The sequence below is a fragment of the Labeo rohita genome, chromosome 11 (genome assembly GCF_022985175.1).
Source record: "Labeo rohita strain BAU-BD-2019 chromosome 11, IGBB_LRoh.1.0, whole genome shotgun sequence".
NCBI classification, from domain to species: domain Eukaryota; kingdom Metazoa; phylum Chordata; class Actinopteri; order Cypriniformes; family Cyprinidae; genus Labeo; species Labeo rohita.
In genome coordinates this window covers 17,452,744-17,477,319 of record NC_066879.1, presented here as the reverse complement: position 1 = coordinate 17,477,319, position 24,576 = coordinate 17,452,744, and the positions used below count along the sequence as shown (strand labels likewise).

Here is a 24,576-nt window from a genome sequence, read left to right as displayed (position 1 = left end):
TCTTTCCTTAATGCATGGAAAAAAATGGGGCCCCATCCAAAAGAATGAATCTGATTGTAGGTAAAGACTGGCCAAGTGAACAATGTCGAATTTCATCTGTATGGCATGGCTGTGCTCCTCCTTTAGTGACTGAACTGTCTGAGAACATAAGAAAAACATTAATCAACCTACTGTTTGCCAAAGCACATTTTAAACCAGAAAACTGTTATCAGGCATTAAAATCTCACCCCATAAAACAACATCATAGCTTTGGTTTGGAAATAGTTATGCCCAAATTCCTTCTTCATCATCCTTTGAGTCCAAAATATATCCAGATATCCAGAAGTCAGAAAGAAATGAGGAGAATTAGATGAGTTAAAGGTGAAAGAGCAGGTTGTTTAAATTTAGTGATTGTATTACAGTGATTGACAGGTAGATTATATAGACAAATAGAGCCAAAACAGGCACAAATTAGTAAGAAACAAGTATTGGATTAGATAAGAAATACTGTGAAGGCTGATGAACAGCAGTAAGTAGGAAAAACAAATACACACTAATTTAGCTCATTAAGTCAAGCTACCGTACAAACCTGGTCTGGGGCGGGGCGGTGTCCGGGATGAGGTGGTCCACGGCCTGGACCCCGATGGTGCGGTGGAGGGTGTCGAGGGTGTGGGCCCTGCGGGCCGGGGTGCTGAGGGTGATGGGGGTGCTGCTGTTGGTGTGGCATGGGCTGAGGGTGGGGGCCCTGCGGAGGCGGTGGTCCATGGGGGTGCTGCTGCGGAGGGACCCCGGGATGTGGGTGTTGAGGGTGTTGAGGGTGCTGAGTGTGGGGCGGCTGGGGTCTAGGTGGGTGCTGGTGTGGGCCGGGCGGTTGAGGATGCTGGGGGTGTTGCGGGTGGGGATATTGAGGCTGGGGCGGCTGCTGCGGGTGTTGAGGGTGGTGGGGAGGAGGCTGTGGGTGTTGGGGATGGGGCGCGTGTGGGTAAGGAGGCTGGTGGGGGTGTTGGGGCTGCGGGTACTGTGGCTGGGGTTGGGGTTGAGGATGAAGGGGTTGAGGTTGCATGTGGGGTGGCGGAGCGTGAGGGTGAAAATGGTCGTCCTCGTAGTTGTCGGCAATCAGTTTCATCCTGCTCTGTGTCTAAAATTGGATATAAAGAAGACACAAGCACCATATTTTTGATATCCACCTTTTTCTTCAATGCGGAAGTAAGCCTATGGGTGAGACCTCCGGTTCATAATCAACTATAAGGAAATAGCGAGGAGAATAAGAATGTGCAGTAAACCGTAAAACTCTTTGCACTACAAACCAGTAAAATAACACATTAAAACAACATGGAAAGACACCAATTTGCAAAGCGAGCTGTTTTGTATGGCTTAAAATAGCTGGATGCGGATGAGACCGGAAGCCTGACCCAAAAAAATGACAAATGGGCTGCTTATGGGAAAAATGGTGGATAGATTCTCAGATTTTCACAGAATATGAAAAAATCTCTAAATGGCTTGTACAAAAGGTAATTGGTTTGCTTTTACTCAATTTTTAGAAGCCAATGAAGCATAGACTTCCAGAGAACAGAGCTTATTGAGTTTATAAGGTATCAGGTGGCTACATGCCTCAGTGGAAATACAACATTTTCTAATACTTTGTCTTTCACTCATTCCCTGGTCGTTGTAAGTTGATACGACCACATTTTGGGAAAAACATCCCTCTGAAGCTAAAAATAAGAACACACAATACTGTAATCAGCACCATTTTTTTTAGTTTATTGGCTGATATTGGATATTTAATTGTTTCTGGCTATCGTAAGAATTGGGTAACTTGAGCAATCATCAGGAAATAAAATAAAGGGATAGTGACTGATTATAGCAAAGAATAATTAGAAAATTAGAAAATACTGTATATTAGCACTGCATGACATTGGAAAAAAATTAAATTGAAACTGTACTTACTGTTTTAAATATTGATAATAATTAAAAATGTTTCTTGAACAGCAAATCACCATATTATGAATGATTTCTGTAGGATCATGTGACACTGAACACTGGAGTAAAAATGCTGAAAATTCAGCTTTGATCACAGGAATAAATTACATTTTAAAATATATTCAAATAGAAAGCAGTTATTTTAAATAGTAAAAATATTTCACAATATTACTACTTTTGCAGTATTTTGGATCAAATACATGCAGGATTGGTGAGCAAAAAATGCTTCTGTCCAAAAATGTTTGACTTTATGATTTTGCTATCGTCATTAAACAAAAATATATTGGTATATTTAAAAATAAATTACATATATTGCAAAAAAACTATTTTACTGTAAAATAAAAATGTATATAATTTATTTTATATAAAATTGTATATAGTTTTCTAAAAATAAAAAAAATTTATAGTACAATGTAAATAAACAAAAATATTTGCATATTTTTTTTCAAACAAACCGTTTTTGAGTGAAGCACATTTACACATCTGCAGCTCATAATACTATGTTTTTTAGTGTCTCTAAAACACTGAAAAACATTGTATAATGAGCTACACGTGTGTAAATAAACACATTCTGAAACATCAGGGCATATTATTTATTTAATTAAATCAGTCTTAATATGCGTTAAGCCTACTATATATTTCCTATGTAATATTTATCCATCTTTCATACAGTACAATTTTAATGGTGTGAGGCCTAAATTCACTTATAACATACAAACTATTACATTTTTATTGTTTTATGTCCTTTTTTAATCTGAAATCATACATATATACAATATTGTCCATTTGACATTTACTGACCTCAAGATAATAATTATTGAATTTCAATTTCTGTCATCCTTATGAAAAATTAATGATATATTCACTCTACAATATCTTAATACTAGCTGCAATTAAATAGGTTTTCTAAATACAGAAATTGGCTGACCTGTTGTTTGAGCTGATGCATCAGTCTGTCCTTCTCTCTTTTCAGGGCCAGCACTTCCTCTTGTGTCTTCTTCTTATTGGAGGAGGACAGCTCCAGCAAAGCAATGTTAGCATCCTTCTCACTGATAGCAGCAAGCAGAGCCTGTTGTCTGCAAAGAACAGACAGTCTTGAGATATGTATGCATGCACACAGAGCAGCTTGCAAAAAAAGGAATGCAGACTAAAGATGTCTTAGACATCAAATATTTAAAGTGATAGTTCACCCAAAAATGAAAAATACCCCATGATTTACTCACCCTCAAGCCAACACAGGTGTATATGACTTGTATCTTTCAGATTAATACAATAGGAGTTGTATTAAAGAAAGTCCTGGCTTTTCCAAGCTTTATAATGGCAGTGAATGGGTGTTGAGATTTTGAAGTTCAAGAAAGTGCATCCATCCATCATAAAAAGTACTCCACACAGCTCCAAGGCATTAGTAAAAGCCTTCTGAAGTGAATCTTAAATCTTAAAACCCAACTCGCTGCCATTAAAAAGTGTGGAAGAGCAAGGACATTTTGTTTTATATAACTCTGATTGTATTTGACTCAGAGAGAAAGTCATATAAAACTAGGATGGCTTGAGGGTGAGTAAATCATGGGGTATTTTTTTTATTTTTGAGTGAACTATCCCTTGTGTTGTAAGAAGAAACAGTCTGATCACAAGGACTCTTACTTCATCTCCAAGATCTCCTCGAGCTGTTTTCTGCGCTCTTGTCGGAGGTTGGTCAGATGGCCGTCTCTCTCAGCCAGAGACTGTTGGGTGGAGGACAGACGCTGCTTAGTTGCATCCAGCTCCTGCCTTGTCTTCTCCAAAACATTCATCAACTCCTCCATCTGTGAAATAATGAAAACGTAAAAGACAATAAAGAGAAAACATTTTGTTTTTCTTGTTTTCGGTTTATTTAAAGCCTTTAAATATAAAAACCCACACACCTTTGGGTTGTCCATTGGATTATCCTTGCGTTGGTCTTGTAAGATATTCCCAGGGCCTTTCTTGTCCATCTGAGGGCCAAGCTTGATGCCTGGGCCCTTTTTATTTTGATCCTTGGTTTGCCTTAGAAAACATACAGAGTGTCACCTGAATATCCGAATTTAATAGCAGTCACAAAACCCTATTTAACCAAACATGATATAATGATCCCAATTAATTTTCATATCTCATTTTTGTCCTGTTTTCCAGTACAAATATCAGTAACATTTTACTTCAAGACTTTACATACAGTTGAGGTCAAAAGTTTACATACACCTTGCAAAAATGTTAATTATTTTACCAAAATAAGAGGGATCATACAAAATGCATGTTATTTTTTATTTAGTACTGACCTGAATAAGATATTTCACATAAAAGATGTTTATATATCATCCACAAGAGAAAATAATAGTTGAATTTTTTTAAATGACCCTGTTCAAAAGTTTACATACACTTGATTTTTAATACTGTGTTGTTACCTGAATGATACACAGCTGTGTGTTTTTTTTTTTTTGGTTTAGTGATAGTTGTTCATGAGTCCCTTGTTTGTCCTGAACAGTTAAACTGCCCGCTGTTCTTCAAAAAAAATCCTTCAGGGCTCACAAATTCTTTGGTTTTTCAGCATTTGTGTGTATTTGAACCGTTTCCAACAATGACTGTATGATTTTGAGATCCATCTTTTTAAACTGAGGACAACTGAGGGACTCATATGCAACTATTACAGAAGGTTTAAACACTCACTGATGCTTCAGAAGGAAACACGATGCATTAAGAGTCGGGGGGTGAAAATTTTTGAACAGAATGAAGATGTGTACATTTTTCTTATTTTGCTTAAATATCATATTTGTCATTGAGTACTGCCCTTCAGAAGATACTTAAATGTGTCCCAGAAGACAAAATAAGTTAAATGTACCCTTATATTCAAATTTAAAACATTTTCAATGCATTGTGTTTCCTTCTGAAGCGTCAGTGAGCATTTGAAGGTTTGGTTGTGAAAATGATGATAGAATATTAATTTTTTAAGTGCTGCTTTCTAAAAAAATGTATCAAGATTAAGCAAATTTATACTTAAAACAAGAAAAGTAAGAAAAATAAACTTAACTGAAAGGGGAAACAAGCTTATTTTTCTTACTATTTTTTTTAAATGTATCTTGATTTAAGAATTATTAGAAATTTGTACTGGAAAAATTGTATGAGATTTCAATACATCCATTCAAAAGTCATAATTTGGTTGCAAAAGCCAGCAGGCTTTAATATAATGCAATGACATATATTGTATTTTAAGTATCCAAATACATTTTGGGGTCACTGTATGTGTGATTATTAAGTGCAAATAACAACACAACACAAAACCACCATGAAATATGACTCATAACTGTGACAACATCACACTAGATGCAATGTGAGGAAAATGTAAGCAAATGTGAGTTACTTTTCTAACATCACATGAACAAAGCACGCTTGGTTATTGCTCAGAAGGAAGGGTGGACACCTGTCAAAAACACCCTACTTACCTGGGAGCAAGACTGGTGGTGGAGAAAGAAGAGGGAGGAAGGATGCAGGAAGGACAGGAACGGGAAGGAAGAGAAGCCACAACACAGCAAACAGGAAGGAAATGAAAAACAAAACTTTAGAATTCATCGAAACAAAGCAGAAAACAGCTGGAAAGAGTCACGTGAGAAACAAGGAGCGGTTTAGAAACAGCTCCTGAGGTCAGCAAGGCAGGATGCACAACGCTATCATCTCAAATCATCTCCGTCAGTGGATACGCCACTGAGTCCAGATCTGCAGGGGCCCGTGAGAGTGCCAACATGCAGCAACCCAACCAGCCGAGGCGCAGTGAGGGATCGCACAGGGTGGCAAACCAGGCAAGAGCGCTCAGGCATGAGGGTGCAAACCTACTTGAAGAACACTAGACCCTACCTAAAGCACCCAGAGCAAAACAGGGCCTGAAATGCTGCTGAACGTCTCATGCAGGCCGATGAGACGGCCGTTTTGAGGGGAGTTTCGCAGGCTGAGGTGGGAGGGGATGGAGAGGATCATTCAGAAGAGTGAGAGGGAAGGAGAGATTGTGTTAGGAAGCAGAAAGATGACTGGTCAAGAGGTTCAGCATGTGAAATGGGTGTTCAAGGGTCAGGAAACAGGCTCCACTCATTGTCAGAGCCCTCGTATGCCAGCAACACCAAGCAGCAAGCACAGAGATCACAGAAGCGTGTGTGCAAACTAGAGTAACGACTGCAGAACAAGCGAAAAAAAATACACCAAGATTGCTTAAAATAGCATTTGCCAGCAAATCTATGTGAAAGACACTATAATTTAAAGTATAATTTTATGAATAATTTTCTCACCCTTATGTACTTTTGAACCTGTATGATTTGTTCTTCAATAGAACACAAAGGAGATGTGATTTAATGTTTTTAGTAACATTACACAAAACCATTGTATGACTTGAGAAGATTCGGAATATATATAGTGTGAACCTTCCTATTCTCATAGAATTAGAATTATTATTAAAACTTCATATGTATAGTTATTGACACTGGTGTGAACCGCTCTCAACATCTCCTTTTGTATTTCATGGAAGAATGAAAATCAGGCTAATGACATGGAGTAATTAATGACAGAATTTTTACTTTTTTAGTTGAACCATCCCTTCAATCTTGGTGTAATTTTAGAGAATGACTACACATCAACATGTTGCCATGCAAACATCAACATAACACAATATATCAAGTTTGCAGTTATCACACGTTATTATATGAAAGAAAATGATTGTGCTGAAACTAAGGAGCCACTTAATTTAAAACTGTGAAATATTTCACATTCTATATTTACTATACCAGAAACAAAAAAATAAAAAATAAAAAATTATAGAACCAATATAAATATAAAAGGAAAACAGGCACTGATGTACACATTAGCTCAGTTCCAAAGCCTAGTAAGTTTCCTACCTAACATAGACAGCAATATATAAAATACATAGTTTTGGCCAAAATTATTTACATGTATTCTTTATGTAATGTAATACATTACATACATTACATTTTTTTTTATGTTAATGGAAAAAGTCTCTTATGCTCACCGAGGCTGCATTTATTTGATCAAAAATACAGTTACAGTAAATAACAGAAACACTGTGAAAAATGTCATTTTTATTTGAATATGTTTTAAAATGTCATTTATTCCTGTAATAGTAAATCTGTTTTTTTCTTGTCTGTGTCAAATGATCCTGATCTGCTGCTCAAGACTGAGCATCATTAATGCTCAAAAAAGCTCCTTAATATTTTTGTGGAACCTGTGACTTTTTTCTGTGATACCTTTTCCCAGTATTTTTTAATCAATAGAAAGTTTATTATTTTAAATGTCTTTACTGTCACTTTTGACCAATGCATCCTTGCTGGATAAAACTTTATTATATCTATTAAAACTACAATTACACATTTTTTATAACCTAACTTCTTATATAAAGCAAGCCCAGAATTTGCTGCAACGAGGTCGAGGCAGCAAATGTAATGAGGGAAACTGTATTATTTAATTTAATAATCATATTTTATTCAATAATGTATATAGAAAACACTTTTACAAATGCACTTAGCCAGTATTTATACTAGCTACAGAGTTAATAGCTTAGCAACATGCAGCATCAGACTCTCTTAAAATCAAATGTTAGTATTATACAGATCTTTTGGGCACTGTTTTTTTAATGCCCACTAAGAAATGTTTTAATAATTTTTTACTCAGCAACTTATGAGGCTCCATCTTGGTTAGGATGCTGCCTATGTAGACATGAGACAGTGAGGCATCTCACTAGGGTTTGGAAAAGAGCCCAACACATGCACAGAACACATTATACACACATATTATTTTCTGGGCTGTCTCAGTCCACTGATTTTTACATCATCATTATCATTAACATCATTATCATCATTTGGCACATACTGACCACATTATAAAGCGCAAAAAGATTCTTTCCTTTGTAAGAAAAACCAGTGAATGAGAGACAGCCGTGCAACAGAGGCATCAAGCAGGCACACAGCAGTTGCAGTTGCAGACAGATAAATGCAGCCGAGCCGTGGTGCCAGGACAGAGCACTCACTTTCCCAGGAAGTCCCACACCATGCCCCCAATCTGCTGGGGGGCAGCGGACACAGAGGGGGGAGGGTCAGAGGGGGCTCTGCCACCAGGGCGGGGCGAGGGGCGGGCAGCGGGGGAAGGGGGGCTGGGCCACAGTGAAGGGGGGATGAGGTATGAAGTTGTGGATGGAGGTAACACGAATGAAAATAGAACGATAGATAGATAGATAGAGAGATAGACAGACAGACAGACAGACAGAACGGTAGACAGAATGATAGATAGATAGATAGATAGATAGATAGATAGATAGATAGATAGATAGATAGATAGATAGATAGATAGATAGAACAACAGAATGATAGAATGATAGATAGAACGACAGAACAATAGATAGGTAGGTAGATAGATAGATAGATAGATAGATAGATAGACAGACAGATAGATAGAACAACAGAATGATAGAACGATAGATAGAACGATAGATAGAATGACAGAACAATAGACAGATAGACAGACAGACAGATAGATAGATAGATAGATAGATAGAACAACAGATATAACAGAATGATAGAACGACAGAACGATAGATAGATAGATAGAAAAACAGATCGAACAACAGAATGATAGAACAACAGATAGAACGATAGATAGAACAACAGAATGATAGAACGTTAGATAGAATGACAGAACGATAGATAGATGATAGAACAACAGAATGATAGAACGATAGACAGAACGACAGAACGATAGATATATAGAATAATAAAACGATAGAACGATAGAATGATAGAATGATAGAACGATAGATAGATAGATAGAACGATGGATAGAACGATAGATAGAATGACAGAATGATAGATAGATGATAAATAGATAGATGATAGAACAACAGAATGATAGAACAATAGACAGAACGATAGATAGAATGATAGAACGATAGAATGATAGATAGAACGATAGAACGACAGATAGATAGATAGACAGATAGAATGATGGATAGAATGATAGAATGACAGAATGATAGATAGATAGATAGATAGACAGACAGATGATAGAACGACAGAACGATAGATAGAATGATAGAACGATAAAATGATAGACAGATAGAACGACAGAACGATAGACAGATAGATAGAATAACAGAATGATAGAACGATAGATAGAACGACAGAACGATAGATAGATAGATGATAGAACAACAATAACAGAACGACAGATAGAATGATAGATAGACAGAACAATAGAACGATAGAACGATAGATAGATAGATAGATAGATAGATAGATAGATAGATAGATAGATAGATAGACAGAAATTAGTTCATACAATGTTGAATTTTAATTGGTTAAATACAAGAATTGAGGAGCCAGTGAGAGAAATGCAGAAGAGATGCAGGACGTGAACATGAGGATGGACAAGATATTTTGAACAAGAAATGAGTGTTTTATGACAGAAGATGAAGGAACATGGAAGAACAGGAGGAAGAGAAGGAAGTTGGAAAAAGAGAAAGACCAACAGACAGAACAGAGAAAGAGTTGGCGAGACGGTAAAAAAACAGAACAGAAACACACGGTTAATCAAACCATATTAACACTAAAGCATGAGCATGTCAACCGAGAAAAAGCGAGACTTTGAGCCAGAGCTGGACAACCTATGAGGAACTGAACTTACTGTTCAATGCTCAAAACTATTTTAAGGGCTGTTCACACTGACAGGGATTACTGCTGGAAAGGAAAATGTGTATAAACTGCAAACTGCAGCATTTTATAATGCACCATTAATGCATAAATCAAACTCACTTGGAATACTGATGATTTCTAGTATGCTAGTCAATCTAGACATTTTTTTAGCTTTATATTACAGTGTATAAACCATTTCCACTAGTAGGTGGCTAATTGCATTACTGCTTATTGCTGCTTCATGATTTTGCTGTGTCATATCTCAATCAATTATGGTCTCTTTGAAATTGCTGTTAGTGTGAACACCCATTTGGGATGATGTACAACCTCAACATACATGACTAGCATGGGCCTGATGTCTTAGATGAACTACTCAACAGCTAAACACAAGACTTTAAAAGAAGAGTAAAGAGATACGGAGGCAGTTGTAAATGAACATGCTAAAACACACACGCATCTGTCGGGAATAGCAGTCATCACAGCGCATGAAGAGAAAGGCAATTCACAACCACTAAACGCGAGCTCGATATCAATATTCAGAACATGTTCGTAACACAGAATACTGACGACCTCATGAATGCATGATTTCAAGAAACAGCATAAATATTTGCAATCATCATCATATTTCAGCTCTAGGAGATGCATTATTGACGGCAGCTCTGAGAGTACAGTGTGGTTTGTACCGCCTCAGTAACAAAACGGCCCTTGACATCAGCATTTTGATGTAATACCCCAGCAGAATTTGATATTGAGTACAGTAGAAACTGTCAACCGATGCTGTCAAGGCCAGAGATAACGGCAAAACGAGAGATCAGCCCTGACGCTGCTTTATGAAACTCGTGCAGGCATCATAAATACTTTTCAGCTCGTCAAATCTAATAAAATTCACCTGAATAGCAATATTTACACTACCAGAGAACGTTTGGGCAAGTTTATTCATTCTTTATTACTTTCAACATTTTTAATAAACATCACGTGTGAGAAAAAAGTAAATAGTGAGTTACATAGTCAAATCAAATGTCTATAGTTTATATATCAAATATTGTCTCTGTCTATATTCCAGCTCTCCACAAGGAGTGCATTTTGGGATGATTTTTAAACAGAATTGAAAAAACTTGATAGCAGCTTCACTATCCTTCATTATATAGTCAAACTCATTTGTAAAAAACAAAACAACAACAACAAAAAAACTATAATAATAATTTGTAAAATGATACTGAATACATGTGTTGGCCACTTTTTCTTTGCTATTCTATCCATTTCTGCCATGGAATAAAAAAAATAAAATTGTGACTTTTTATTTCACAATCTGACTTTTATTCTTACAATTCTGAGTTTACATTTCACTTTTTCTTTCAGAATTGTGAGGGAAAAAGTCAGAATTGTGAGATATAAACTGAATTATGAGGGAAAAGGTCAAAATTGTGAGATATAAACTCAGAATTGCAAGAAAAAGTCAGAATTGTGAGATACAGTCAGAATTTCGAGAAAAAAAAATCAGAATTGTGAGATATAAAGTTAGAATTATGAGGAAAAGTCAGATTTGTGAGAAAAAAGTCAGAAATGTTAGACTTAAACTCAGATTTGCGAGAAAGAAGTCAGAACTGTGAGCTATAAAATCAGAATTACGAGAAAAAAAATTAGAATTATGAGATAAAGACGGAATTATGAAACAAACTCAGAATTCTGAGATATAAAAATTAGAATTGCAAGAAAAAAGTTACAATTGTGAGATAAAAAAAAAAAGTCAGAATTATGAGGAAAAAAGTCCGAACTGAGAAATATAAACTCAGTTTGCAAATAAAAAAAAATCAGAATTATGAGAAAAAAGTCAGAATTGTGAGATATGAAGTCAGGATTACGATAAAAAAAGTTACAATTGTGAGATATAAACTCAGATTTGCGAATAAAAAAAAGTCAGAATTATGAGAAAAAAGTCAGAATTGAGAGATAAAGTTGGAATTATGAGAAAAAAGTGAGAATTGTGAGTCAGAATTGTGAGATATAAACTCAGATTTGCAAATAAAAAAATATCAAAATTATGAGAAAAAAGTCAGAATTGTGAGATATAAACTCAGATTTTTATGAGACCTACCTTTTTTATTTTTTTATCCCATGGTGGAAACCATCACACTATCTGTCTAAATTTATTTAAAAAAAAATTTGTAACAAAATGTTTTGTTTTGCAAAAAATATATACTTAGGTTTTACATTATACATGTATGCATATACTACAATAAATATACACAGTCACAAATTGTTTTTCTACAAAACTAATTTCAAGTATTTAAGTATAAATATTTAGATGAAAGGATTTTTAAGACCATAAAAATGCACTCACCACAGGAACGCAAAAATAAATTCAGTCAAGTATATATCCAGATGTTTGAGTGGTTGTGTATATATGACTTCAATGCTCAACATCATACTTCCAAAAGCATTTAGAATGTAAATAAGTGGCTTTTCTCACCTTTCCAGTTCTGCGATCTTCTTATCCTTGTCATTTTTCTCCGTCTCCACCTCTCTCAGGATCTCCAGTAACCTCTCGACCTCGGCCTGGGCTTTGCCGGACTCCTCTTTGTAGAAGGACACCTCCTTTTCCAGAAGTTTGACCCGGTCCACATACTCAGGGTTTCCACGTGAGCTTTGCTGCACCTCCACTTCATGAGCCTTCTAAATGAGGACCATGGGAAGGCATAGCCAGAGAAAGCAGTTAAAAACACAGTCTCAGTCAATCAAAATCAATTCACGAAGAAACACTCCCAGTTCTGAATGCCACTCTATGACCAGCACATACATCATTACTGCAGACCACAGGGCTCTTTGGCTCCACAAAGCAGATAATTAGCCAGGCTCTAAATGCATAAATTCCAAAGATTAAATGTGCTTGGCTTGTTGCAGTTGAAACAGAATATAGAAGATCCTGTTATACTATAAAACTGAAGAAGCTGCAGTATGCATAATTTTCTTTGCAATATTCAAATGCAAACACCGCAAGCATTCTGAAACACAGTTGACATTGGCATGTTGAAAATGAACGCACAGTGGATCACACACAATGCAAAATTCAAAAAGCGACAACATAAATATTCCAAGATAATGTGGTCATAAAACCAAAAGTTGCAACAGATTAAAGCTGACACACCAGATTCTCAAAATGTTCACATGAGATGAGTTAAACACACAAGACAGAGGAACATGCAACGCAGCATGCAAATGTGGATTTTAGCTCCATGGTTCAGTGGTAAGATTCTTTGCAATGCTTTTGCCTTCAGACATGTGCGTGTTCAAGTATCTGGGTATTAACTTCAACAAAACAGATTAGTAAACATTGGAAGCATGAGGAAACAATACAGTTTTTCAACATTGCACAGAATGCCCCTGAATCCCAATTAATTCTGTTTTAATCCTGTTGGTTTTGTCTCACCGTTGACGCAAAGTGCAGTTTTATATGATAAAAATAATATAAATAAATGTATATACTGGATATTAAACATAAAAAAAATCATTAAAAATGTATACTTACATTTTTGTAATGCACAATTTACTATATATTAAATTATTTAGATTTTAAAATTTTACATAGTTCAGCACCAGAACTATGGAAGAAAATTTCAGAAAAATAAAATAAAATAAAATAAAATAAAATAAAATAATTTATACTTACATTTTTGTAATGCACAATTTACTATATATTAATTTATTTATATTTTATTATTTTACATAGTCCTGCACCAGAACTATTTATAAAAATTGAAGAAAAATAAAATAAAATAAAATAAAACAAAAAAGTAAAATAAAATAAAATAAAAAATAATTTTTGTAATTTACAATTTACTTTATATTAAATTACTTATATTTTACTATGTTACATAGTTATAATTTGGAACTATGGATGCTTTTTTTCAAAAAATAAAATAAAATAAAATAAAACAAAATTAATTAAATTAAATTAAAATCTTTTATACTCACATTACTTTTTTTGTACTGCACAATGCACTTTTTCACAATTTACTGCACAAATGACTTATATTTTACTATTTTACATAGTTCTTCACCAGAACTTATAAATAAAATAAAATAAAATAATAATACTCGCATTACATTTTTGTAGTATTTCTTTTTTTTTTTACACAAAACAACAAAAACCTCCAAGAAATATCCAGATTTCAAATTTACTTGACATCTTCCATAATTACAAAAAGCTGTAACTAATATACATATTATATTGTTTCTGAACTATAAAGTTCATCAGACCATAAATTAGACCCCTTCTTTCTAAGGCAGCAGGGTTGAATTCTTCATACCTTTACAAGGTAAATTAGAAGTTAAAGGTAAAGAAAGAAACTGCAAGTATAGTGTCCTCATGTTTTCAATATGTGCTAGTACGGATCCAGAGAGACACTTACGGGATTGTTCATTTGACTGAACAGCTGCTCTGCTTGCTACATTGCAAAGGAGGGAATCATGGGAAATGAGGAGGAGGAGGAGGATGAAGGGACTCAGTAAAACAGCACAAGCTTTATCATTAGCTCTTCTTTCAGGATAATGATAATGTTCTACACAGGAGAATATAAATAACCAGAGAGCAACACAAGAACAAAACAAGGCCGACTGTGTATCAAATCAGAGTGAGTTGCCTACCTAAACAGCATTTCTGATCATCATAGTCATTTCAAATGTTTAAATTAAACTATGTGCCTCTGGCACCAAAAAATGACGTTTAGGTAGGCAGTTCACTAGGTTTTGAGACATAGCTACAGTCAAATAAGAGAAATTAGACAAAGACAGGAATATCTCATCAATACTTTCATAGAGTTCCCATGATGCCCTCTAAAATGAGTGACTATTAAGCTGATGCAGAAAACACATTCAATGAAACAACTAGCTAATTCATTGAATGTAATTCTAGTGGTTAAAATTAAATGTTGATTGGAGCAAGTTGGCCGATTGCTCATAAACTGTCCCCATGAACCCCACAAATAAAATAAAATAAAAATTAATTTATACTCACATTAGATTTTTGTAATGCACAATTTACTATATATTAAATGATTTATATTTTACTATTTTACGTAGTTTTGCAGAACTTTGGAAGAAATTTTTTAGAAAAATAAAATAAAATAAAATAAATCATTTATACTTGCATGAATTCTAAATGAACAGAAATAGACAAAAAGATTTTGCACTGTGACAAATCAAATTAGCAAATTTGTGACTGAGCACTTGAACTCCTTGGTACAAAAATGTTGGTCTTTTAAAAAAGATTGGGTAAAAATTCAAAAAGACTGTTATGCTTACAATACATACACTACCATTCAAAACTTTGGGGTCTGTGAAATTTTTTATTATTTTAAAATGTTTAATTTGTAATTTTTTAAACAAGTTTCTTATGCATTTTTTTCTTTTGCAATATAAAATAACTATTTTCTATTTTAATATATTTAAAAATGTAATTTATTCCTGTGATCAAAGCTGAATTTTCAACATCATTACTCCAGTCTTCAGTGTCACATGATCCTTCCGAAATCATTCTAATATACTTATTTGCTGCTCAAGAAAAATGTCTTATTGTTATTAAGGTTGAAATCAGTTATTCTTTTTAATATTTAAAAAAAAAAGTACAAATATTTGTAAGAATTATTTAAAAAATATATAAAGTTCAGAAGAACAGCCTTAAAATTTTTAGAAAAATGTACGTCTTTATTTTCATTTTTTTAACAATTTAGTGCTTTTTTGCTTAATAAAAGTATTAAGTAAAAAAAAAATCTTAATAACCCAAAACTTTTGAAAGGTAGTGTATATTGTAATAAAAAAAGGAAAAAAAATATATATATATTTTATTATTTTTTTTTTAATCTTTTATATTTTTATACTTTACCACAAGTTTAGATTTTGGGTCTTACTATATAATTTCATAATAGCAAAAATTTTTGTAATTTCTAAAAAATAAATAAAAATAAAAAAAGATCTGAAATTCTAAATTAAGAGTTAAGTCTTATATTACACAATATTTAATTAAAAAACAATACTTGAAAACAAAAATGTGCATTTTATATTTACAAAACTGTCAGTACATTCAACACACAGGGCAACAACCGCTTCTGTTAATCTTAACTGCTATACTTCTGTTAAGATGAACAGTTAACAACTGATGCTTATAATCCTAAAAAGTCCAATATCGTATTATCAAGATGCCAGAAGAAAAATCGTACCTTTTGCAACTGTGTCTCCAGTTTACTGCATTCCTCTTTCTTCTGCTCAATTGCGATCTCGAGTGACTTGAGTTTGGAGTCTTTCTTGAGACCCGACGAGGCCAGCGAGGAGGCGTGTTCTTTTAAATCTATGAGACTCGACTGGAGGAAAAGCGAGATGAGACGAGAGCTGACAGTCTGACCAAAACCTCCCACAAACACAACCGAAACAGACACGCATGCACACAATCACTTACGTACCTCTTTCTCCGTTAGCTCCAGCTGCAAAGAGTTGACCTTCTCTTTCAGGTCTTTATTCTCTTTTTTATATGAGTCCACCTCCTCCATTCTCTCTCGGTCTTCCCTCTCTCTTTGCTCTTTCAGGCGCTCGATAATTCGCTCCTGTGACAAAAACACATTGCACCTGAACTCATGGCTAATTGAGCATGCTAAAACAACTTCCACTTTTCTAACACTCAAGGTTTATCAATAAATGTCTGGAAGCGTCTTCATTCTTCAGAGATTAGAGGATAAATTTGCTAAAACCTGCTGTAAAGTATGGAATCTCCAAGCATCCGCTCTGAATGCTGAGAACTGTGCTGTATTTGATGAGTTTTCGGCCATGTTTTCTTTGTTACCTCATTTGCATAATTATAGAGAACCAGGTGCTAAAACAACACAGCGCATGCAAATAAACAACGCTATCAGCAGGCACAATTCATTTGCTAGGTGTGAATATGTTATGCACAGCCTGTTGTTGAAGGCAATTTCTCTTTGAACTTTGAACTTCATTTCAGCTCTGACTTTATGAGACTCTGGCCTACATTTTCATTTCCTCTTGTGGTGTTTCAGACAGTTTCTGGTACCTTCTCAGACAGGGCTTCTTCTAGCGTAGCGAGGGCAGTATCAGTGTTGCTGGAGTCCGTCTGGAGAGACTTCACTCTGTCCTTAAGATTCCCGAGCTGTTTATCTTTATCCCTCAGCTGCTCCTGAAGGTTCTCAATCTGAAAAAGAGAAAGAAGATAAAATAAGTCTGGATTTAGCAAACATCGAATTGTTTATCTAGAGTTTAGAGTTCTCTTTTGATTGCAAACTCTGGTTCCCTCAACAAAAAGCCAATAGGATTTTTCCATTGATTTTTGGATTATGGCAGAAAATAAGCTCTGTGATCAACAAACAAGTTTATGATTCTTACAAGTTTTGTTTATCATAATAATCTTCACAAATGAACACAACTGTTATGAATTTGGAAACCTAAACACAATTGTCAGTAGTAAAAAGCTAAAGTTACGTATAAAAACAATGAGGCAGTAAAGCATAGACTAGATTTCCTCCCATTTAATAGCATAAAAAGTGGCGTATTACTGATTTATTCTATGTTATTGAATAAAACAAATACTTGTTTTAACCACAGACCTTATTTCATGCATTTAACCAAAACCTTTTTAAAAAAAACATTGATTTTGGAACTACAGAACTCATTTCTGGGTTTTAGGACTCATTCATATTAGTGAAACCTGCTCGTTCAAACAATCAAGAATCGCACTTCAACTTGGTGCCACTAGGGGTGCTAAAATCACACAAATCACCTTAAAAAGTGCATGAAATAGGAGTTTAAATTTGTCTTAAAAGCCAGTTTACCCCAAAATTACAATTCTGTCATTAATTGTTCACCCTTGTGTCATTCCAAACCTGTAGGACCTTCATTCATCTTCTGAACACAAATGAGATATTTTTGATTAAATCCAAAAGCTTTCTGACCCTGCATAGATTGCAATGCAATGTTCAAGGCCCAGAAAAAGCTAGTAAGGACATTGCTAAAAAATATTTAGGGGTTCAAGCATGTAGTGCTGAAACCCTGTTGTAATTGTTAAAACAGCCAAGGATCAGCAATCTTCAAGTAAAACTGATCATGCAGACCAAACTGTAAGTCGTAGAGACTTAAAACTTGAAAGGGATAGTAGTACTCACACTGCCGACAATGTCACCAAGACTCACCCCAATCGGCCTGACGGGGCGCTACAGTGAACAAAAGTACGATATCACTCATAACTCCTGAACCGTCAGTCGCAGGCTCAAGTGTCTTATGTCGTTAGCGAAATTTTCGGGTATTTAGGCTTTTCACCGATCGGAACCAAGCCAGTGCAGAAGGATTCTCTGGAGAGTGAATATCAATAATTGATAAAAAAAAAGTCGAACTTTTGACTCACTGTCGCAAAGGGATGACAAAACATTGAAAAAGGGGCAGGGCCACTTTTAGTAAAATGCCTATAACTCCTGAACGGAATGTGAAATCTTCACCAAACTTGGAAACACTTATGTAAGAGCTCAATCTGAGGTCTCAGGAAAAAAGTTGAGGAGCTTGGCCACTTGGTGGCGCTATAAGAGTAAAAAAAAACATAAAAATGGCCATACCCATGCAACCATTTGTCCTACCAACATGAAAATTCCTGTGCACAGTCTTGGTCCAAAGTGCCACAAGTGTCTATAAGGACATGGTCGCTCTTAGCCGATGAATTTTAAGCACCCATTAGACAAGGTTAACGGAGGTCGATCGAACAAAACTCAGTGGACTCAGCCTGTTTGACTCACGGCCCTAAAGGTCTGTGAGAAATTTGAAAGAAATCAGCCACTGGTGGTGTTATTACACTTTTCAAGGGTGTAAATGACTGTACATTGCGCAGTTTTTTAGTTAGTTTAGAAAAGAGGCCTGTCCAAATTTACCCAAAATCCAACAGAGCCTAAAGGAAAACTCAAACCTGCTGAGCACATCCGACAGGTGATTCTAAACAAGCATACAAAGTTTTAAGGAGATCAGACCACAGCTGGTGCCATAAACGTTAAAAACATAATATTTCTATGGAAAATTACCTGGATTTGCCAAAAATGCTTTTAAATAATTGATTTTGGCGGTTACAGGCTTGCTAATTAATATCTTTTTTTATATGTGCTTAAATGCCTTAAAGCGCTTAAACTCCTGTAATTGCTGCTTGCAGATATATTTTAATTAATGTTCTGAAAATGAACGAAAGTCTTATGGGTTTGGAACGACATAAGTGTGAGTAAATAATGACAGAAGTTTCATTTTTGGATGAACTATCCCTTTAAGATCATGTTATCGTGATTGTTCTTGACAGTTCTGATAAATAGTTCTCAAAAGCTTTTTAATATGAAATAATTAGTTGTAAAAGCATTATGAGCCAATAAAGTTACAAATATACCTCCAAATTGTAAATGCATTAGTCACAAAAACATCATTTAAATACGTCAAAGTGTGAACAAACATTGTCAAAATAACAAGGACAAATGTTAAGTAATAAAAAATGGTACTGACAGTGAGAAACATAATTCACAAGTCAAAGTTTACTGACATGAATGGATGTACACTGCGTGTACTAGAGGCCATCTTACAAAGAAACCACATTTACTCAAGGCCATCTCATGAAGATGGATAACCTAGTGTCGGACATAGTACCTGGACATCTGAGCAAGTCATAAGCTCCTTTGGTTCATCTTTCACCTTGTTTTCCATTTGAATGGGTTTTGTGTTCAAGGAAGCCTGAGGATGTTTCAGCCCACAATGTCTACTGCTGACTGTGAAACATGGTGGTTGGTCTCTAATGGTACTGACAGCATCTCATGGGAATATTTATGCCTGATGATGTTCTGTATGGTCAGATAATGGGCTAGATTTCACTTCCTACATCCTCCCCGCTTTGCTTTTTGAATGAATGGTGCAATATCCCGTTACCCACAGTTACGGAGCAGTATGAAGGAGTTTCAAAAACAGATAAAGCTGTTTCGAAGAGTTGGGGGTGTCTTTGTGTAAATATTTAAGAAATACAGCAGGTTGTTTGTATGTTGCTTAAAATATAAGATACAAGGGATCAAACCAGCACATGGAGCAAGAAATCAGAAGTTAAATACGGTTCGAAACAGTGGCCTTTTTTGACTTTTGAGATGTTTCCAGTGACTGAACAACATGAAAAAGGCTGAAGAACCCAGCAAAGCATGTAGTGAGATGGTAAGAAGAGCAAAGATAAAACAGCAGTCGAAAGAAGATAATGCATTTTACTAATCCTGCCTTTGCTGTAAAGAACATGCAGTTCTGCTTCCATTTTTAGTCAAAATTCAGCTCACTAGGTATTTCCAATGCCACCTATAATTAATGAAGAATAAATTGTCTCCTTCTAAGTATATTTTCTGAAAAATCTATGAAAAGACACTATATATGTGTGCAATAAAATAGGTCTGTTAGAGATACAGGCTCTCAAATCCCATTGCTCCGGCTCATGTCACACGCTTCTTGGTATCGACCTCAATAATTTCTATATGGCCCATAAAAAGTGGCCTCTGACCTCTGATTCCTGAGTGAGATTTACCTTCTTCTGCAGGACATTTATCTTGCGTTCTTTGACTTCCAGCATGTCTTTCATGTCTCTGATTTCCCCAGCTAGTGTTCCCTTCTCCTCGGTCAAGTCTTGCAGTTGCTTTGTCTTCTTATTAAGGAAAGATTCCTTCTCCTCCAGACGCAATCTAAGAGCGTCCACCTGAACAACACAATTTGAGCACAAATTTACACAAAACTGATGAGATATGCCTTCAAGCAGTCATTAAAAAATAAAATTAAAAAAAAAAATTGTGATTCACAATACACACAATGAAATCTTATGGGACAAGGTGTTGCACTAAGGTGACTTTAACAAAAATGTAACAAAAAATAAATAAAATAAAATAATGATTCACAATAACACACACACATAATGTAATTCTATGGGACAAGGTGTTACACCAAAGTGACTTTAACAAAAATGTAACAAAAAATAAAACAAAATACAATAAAATAACATAAAATAAAATATTTTCATTAAAAATAAAATAAAATGTGATTCACAATACACACAATGGAATTCTATGGGACAAGGTGTTGCACCAAGGTGACTTTAACAAAAATGTAACAAAAAATAAATAACATAAAATTAACAAAGATTAAAATAAAATAAAATATTTTCATTTAAAAAATTAAATAAAAGGTGACTTTAACAAACAATTAACAAAAAATAAATAAATAAATAAAATACAATAAAAATAAAATACAACAAGAAATAAAATTTAATTTTTTACCTCTGTTTGTAGGATGGCAGCACGTTGCTCTTTGGCAGTCAGGGACTCTTTGAGCACTTCAATATGCTGTTTACAGTCTGAATTCTGATTATTTAGAGTTTCCAGTTTTGTTTGCAGAGCTAAAAGCTCTGACTCTTTTTTCGAGAGCTCCTGCTTGAGCTGGTCAATCTGTAAGAGATTGAAAAAGAAGCCAGAACATTTTCTGTTATTTATAGGACAGGCAAATCATTTAGCGCATAAAACAAAATATTAGTAAATATTTTTAATGAATCATGTCATAAGATGTGTTAATCAGCTATGTTTTTTTTAATAGGAAAACTGAGTATGGGAGTTTTCCTCTCTACATCTGTACTCTCCTCACATAAAAGATGGATTTCAAAACGCAATCCCCATTTAATATACATCAGCCATATCAATTATTGATGAGTTCTATAAATATCCCAACAAAACCCCCAGCTTATTCAAGAGCATGTTAGATACAGCAAAGACCTGACTCCACTAACCAATGAGATTTTACTTTTAAGAAACAAGCTATGAAAATGTTATAAACAATTGATTGGACAGCGCAAACCAAACAAACCAATCAGAACTCTGGTACAGAATATCATTCGATATCAGTTTAAAAGAACAAAATCAGAATCCTATTTTTAATCCATCATATTTTGTATGCTTTAAAATTAGTTACATTTAAAAAATTTTAAATTAGTAATGATTTGGAAAATACGTTAAAGTGGCCTGGATGTATTCTTTATGTACTATTATAGCATTTATTGATATGAATTAATTTATTCTAATTAAGAAATACTATTTATTACATTGATAAATATAATTAATCTATTAATAAGAATGAGCTCTTATTTTAAATTAGTTTCCTTAATTTCTTAATTTTGTTATATGGTTTTCTAATTTTTATTAGTTTTTGTCATTTAAATATTTCTATTTAGCTTTATATTTTTAGATTTATTAATATTTCAGTTAAATTCTTAGTCATTTTATTTTAGATTAAAATTTTTATCTAATATTTCTATTTTATTTCACCTTCATTTCAATTATCAAAAATGTTTTATATATATAAATATATATATATATATATATATAAGTTCAAATGTATGCATGCGTTTTTTGGCTAATACTACCCACAACCTCTTACGCAATGTATTGTTTCGAGATGATTCTAGTCGCAATGCGTGGAAGACTTATTGGCACATGGGAGCTGTGATTCAGCCAAAGTTTGTGAGGGAAGAAATTCTAATAAACCTACAGCAGACATACTAAAGTGTTTTGACAGGAAACACTGTCAGCACAGCGCTGAGAAATATTTACACAGATCCTACAGACTCTGTTTTAATACTGCTGCTTCTAGCATTACTCAGCAAACCTATCATTACAATTCCACAAGACATCCGCAAGGATGTTCTCTGCCACTTCCCAGACACTTGAAACCTGTTACCGCACTTCAACATTTGTGAAAAAGACATTTATTTTTTTTAAACGAAGTTCAATGTAACGTTTAAACTAAGGATGTACTGACAGCAGAATTTTGGCTGCGTCCAATAGTAGATTATTTCTTTTTATGTTAAGCAATCACTGATGTTATAGCTGATCTTGCAAATTTTTACTGTTTTATATGCTTTTAAAGCAAACCTGAAACTGCATTGACAACCCATTTCCTTTCATTAATATGAAACATGATATTTAAAGTGAATAAATCTAGAGTGGGACTTTTATCCATCAAGACTGTCACTGGGGACGGACTGAAAATGTGAACAGGACAGTTGTTTCAGTGACAAAGCACATTTTTACATTTTGAAGCATGATTACAAACTTTTTAAAATTTGGAATAAGAAAAAAAATCTATGGAAACATTTTTAAAAATCAGGAATGTTTAAGAAAGTAAGTAGGATCAATATTGACATCATGTTTGCATCATGTCATAAGAGTCCATTTTTTGAAAATGAGATTTATACATAAGCTTTTAATTGACGTATGGTTTAATATGATAGGACAATATTTGGCTGAGATACAACTTTTTGAAAACTGGAATCTAAAGGGTGCAAAAAATCAAAATATTGAGAAAATCACCTTTAAAGTTGTCCAAATTAAGTTCTTAGCAATGTATATTACTAAACAAAAATTTGGTTTTGATATATTTACAGTTGGAAATTTACAAAATATCTTCATGGAACATGATCTTTACTTAATATCCTAATGATTTTTGGCATAAAAGAAAAATTGATCATTTTGACCCATACATTTATTTTTTGCCTATTGCTACAAATATACCCATGGTACCTAAGACTGGTTTTGGGGTCCAGGGTGACATATGATATAAAAATCACAAGCTTCAAGCAAAATCCGTTTCCAGGCTGCTAGAAACAACTAAAGGCACAGTTCATCTAAAAAAAAAAAGTTTTTTGTCATTAATTACACAAATCTTGACCTCAGTTTCAGTCTGCTTTCCAGAAGTTTGTGGACTATTTTGTTTCTATTTGGAGCTTGACAGTTGTGGTCAGTAAAAACTTTTGTGTCATCCTACTTGTGAGTTCAATAAATTAAATAACAGCATAACGTTACAGGTTTACAACAACATGAGAGTATCCCCTGATCAATATCATCAGATATATCCTGCATTTCACTTTATAAGTTACCTAAACACACTGATTTCTTAGTGTCTATGGCTGTTTATAGTTTTCAACTCCCTGAAGAAAAAGTTTTACCTTGGTCTTCATAAACTTGGAGTGATTTTTGTAGACCTCCATCTGTTTAATCTCTTCCTCTCGATCCTCTGTGTTCAGCAATCCATTCGCCTTCAACATCTGTATCTCATCCTCCAGGTCCCGAATGTTGCGTTCCAGAGATGCAATTTTGGTATCCTGGATAAACAATTTAGTGGAAAAATTAGCGACGCTGTGCTCCATCATCTTAAGCTAGTATGACAACTTTGATGCGATTCTACGGATCGAAGCATGCCAAACTCAGTTCCCAACAGACGGGATCAAGACAAGAGGAAGACAGGGAAATGCGAAACTCTAACGTCTTGCAGCATCGCCAGTGAGGAGCTGCAGTACTGCTGCATAGCCAAAGCAGAATCTGTCTCTCTCATGCTAATGGATCAGCATGTAATCACCATTTGGTAGTACAGAGCGCACATCCAGCCCGGGCGGAGAGACGCTCTGGGAAAGCGAGCTGCGCGTGGTGCCTCTTTGGACCGCGAGACCGAGAGTTGCAGTGTTGCAGCTCCTTCGGCTTTTTAAATAAATAATACAACGTCTTTGGCATTAGCTATGGTCCATCTCCCATTCAGACATAAGAGAACGTTTGCCGTTCCTTCTCGGATGCTCTCTCCGGTAACCCGCCCTTCCCTTCCGCTCTCTCTACCTCTCTCTCTCTCTTTCACTCTCACTCACTCTCTCGTCTTTTTGTTTTCACAGACATCAATAGGCACCATTTTCACACGAGGCCTTTGAAATCTACATCCCATTTCGCACATACTGTACTTTCCTTTTTCCATCAATATTTTGAAGCCTAAACCCTTCATTATTTAAATGCGATGTAACGTTATACCTTGTGGCTCTGTGAAAGATAATATCCATCTTCAGGACATATGC

General features: G+C 34.7%; 1 protein-coding gene across 6 annotated transcripts in view; it reads right to left on the bottom strand.

The window, feature by feature from the left end:
- Positions 1-24,576, bottom strand: part of erc2 (ELKS/RAB6-interacting/CAST family member 2) — a 61,565-nt gene continuing 36,989 nt past the window's right edge. For 2 of the 6 annotated variants that reach the window (XM_051122389.1, XM_051122392.1), the window contains 13 exons: positions 23,686-23,841; positions 20,969-21,136; positions 20,227-20,394; positions 16,711-16,848; positions 16,106-16,246; positions 15,866-16,006; positions 14,060-14,095; positions 12,121-12,323; positions 3,601-3,981; positions 2,888-3,035; positions 569-1,117; positions 228-291; positions 1-138 (listed from right to left, as the gene is read on the bottom strand). In XM_051122389.1, the coding sequence (XP_050978346.1) occupies positions 265-291; positions 569-1,117; positions 2,888-3,035; positions 3,601-3,981; positions 12,121-12,323; positions 14,060-14,095; positions 15,866-16,006; positions 16,106-16,246; positions 16,711-16,848; positions 20,227-20,394; positions 20,969-21,136; positions 23,686-23,841 (2,256 nt within the window). In that variant the 3' untranslated portion in view covers positions 1-138; positions 228-264. Of the gene's footprint in view, positions 139-227; positions 292-568; positions 1,118-2,887; positions 3,036-3,600; positions 3,982-5,411; positions 5,424-12,120; positions 12,324-14,059; positions 14,096-15,865; positions 16,007-16,105; positions 16,247-16,710; positions 16,849-20,226; positions 20,395-20,968; positions 21,137-23,685; positions 23,842-24,576 lie in introns of all 6 variants that reach the window. The other 4 variants (XM_051122394.1, XM_051122395.1, XM_051122390.1 and 1 more) reach the window with 4 other exon arrangements.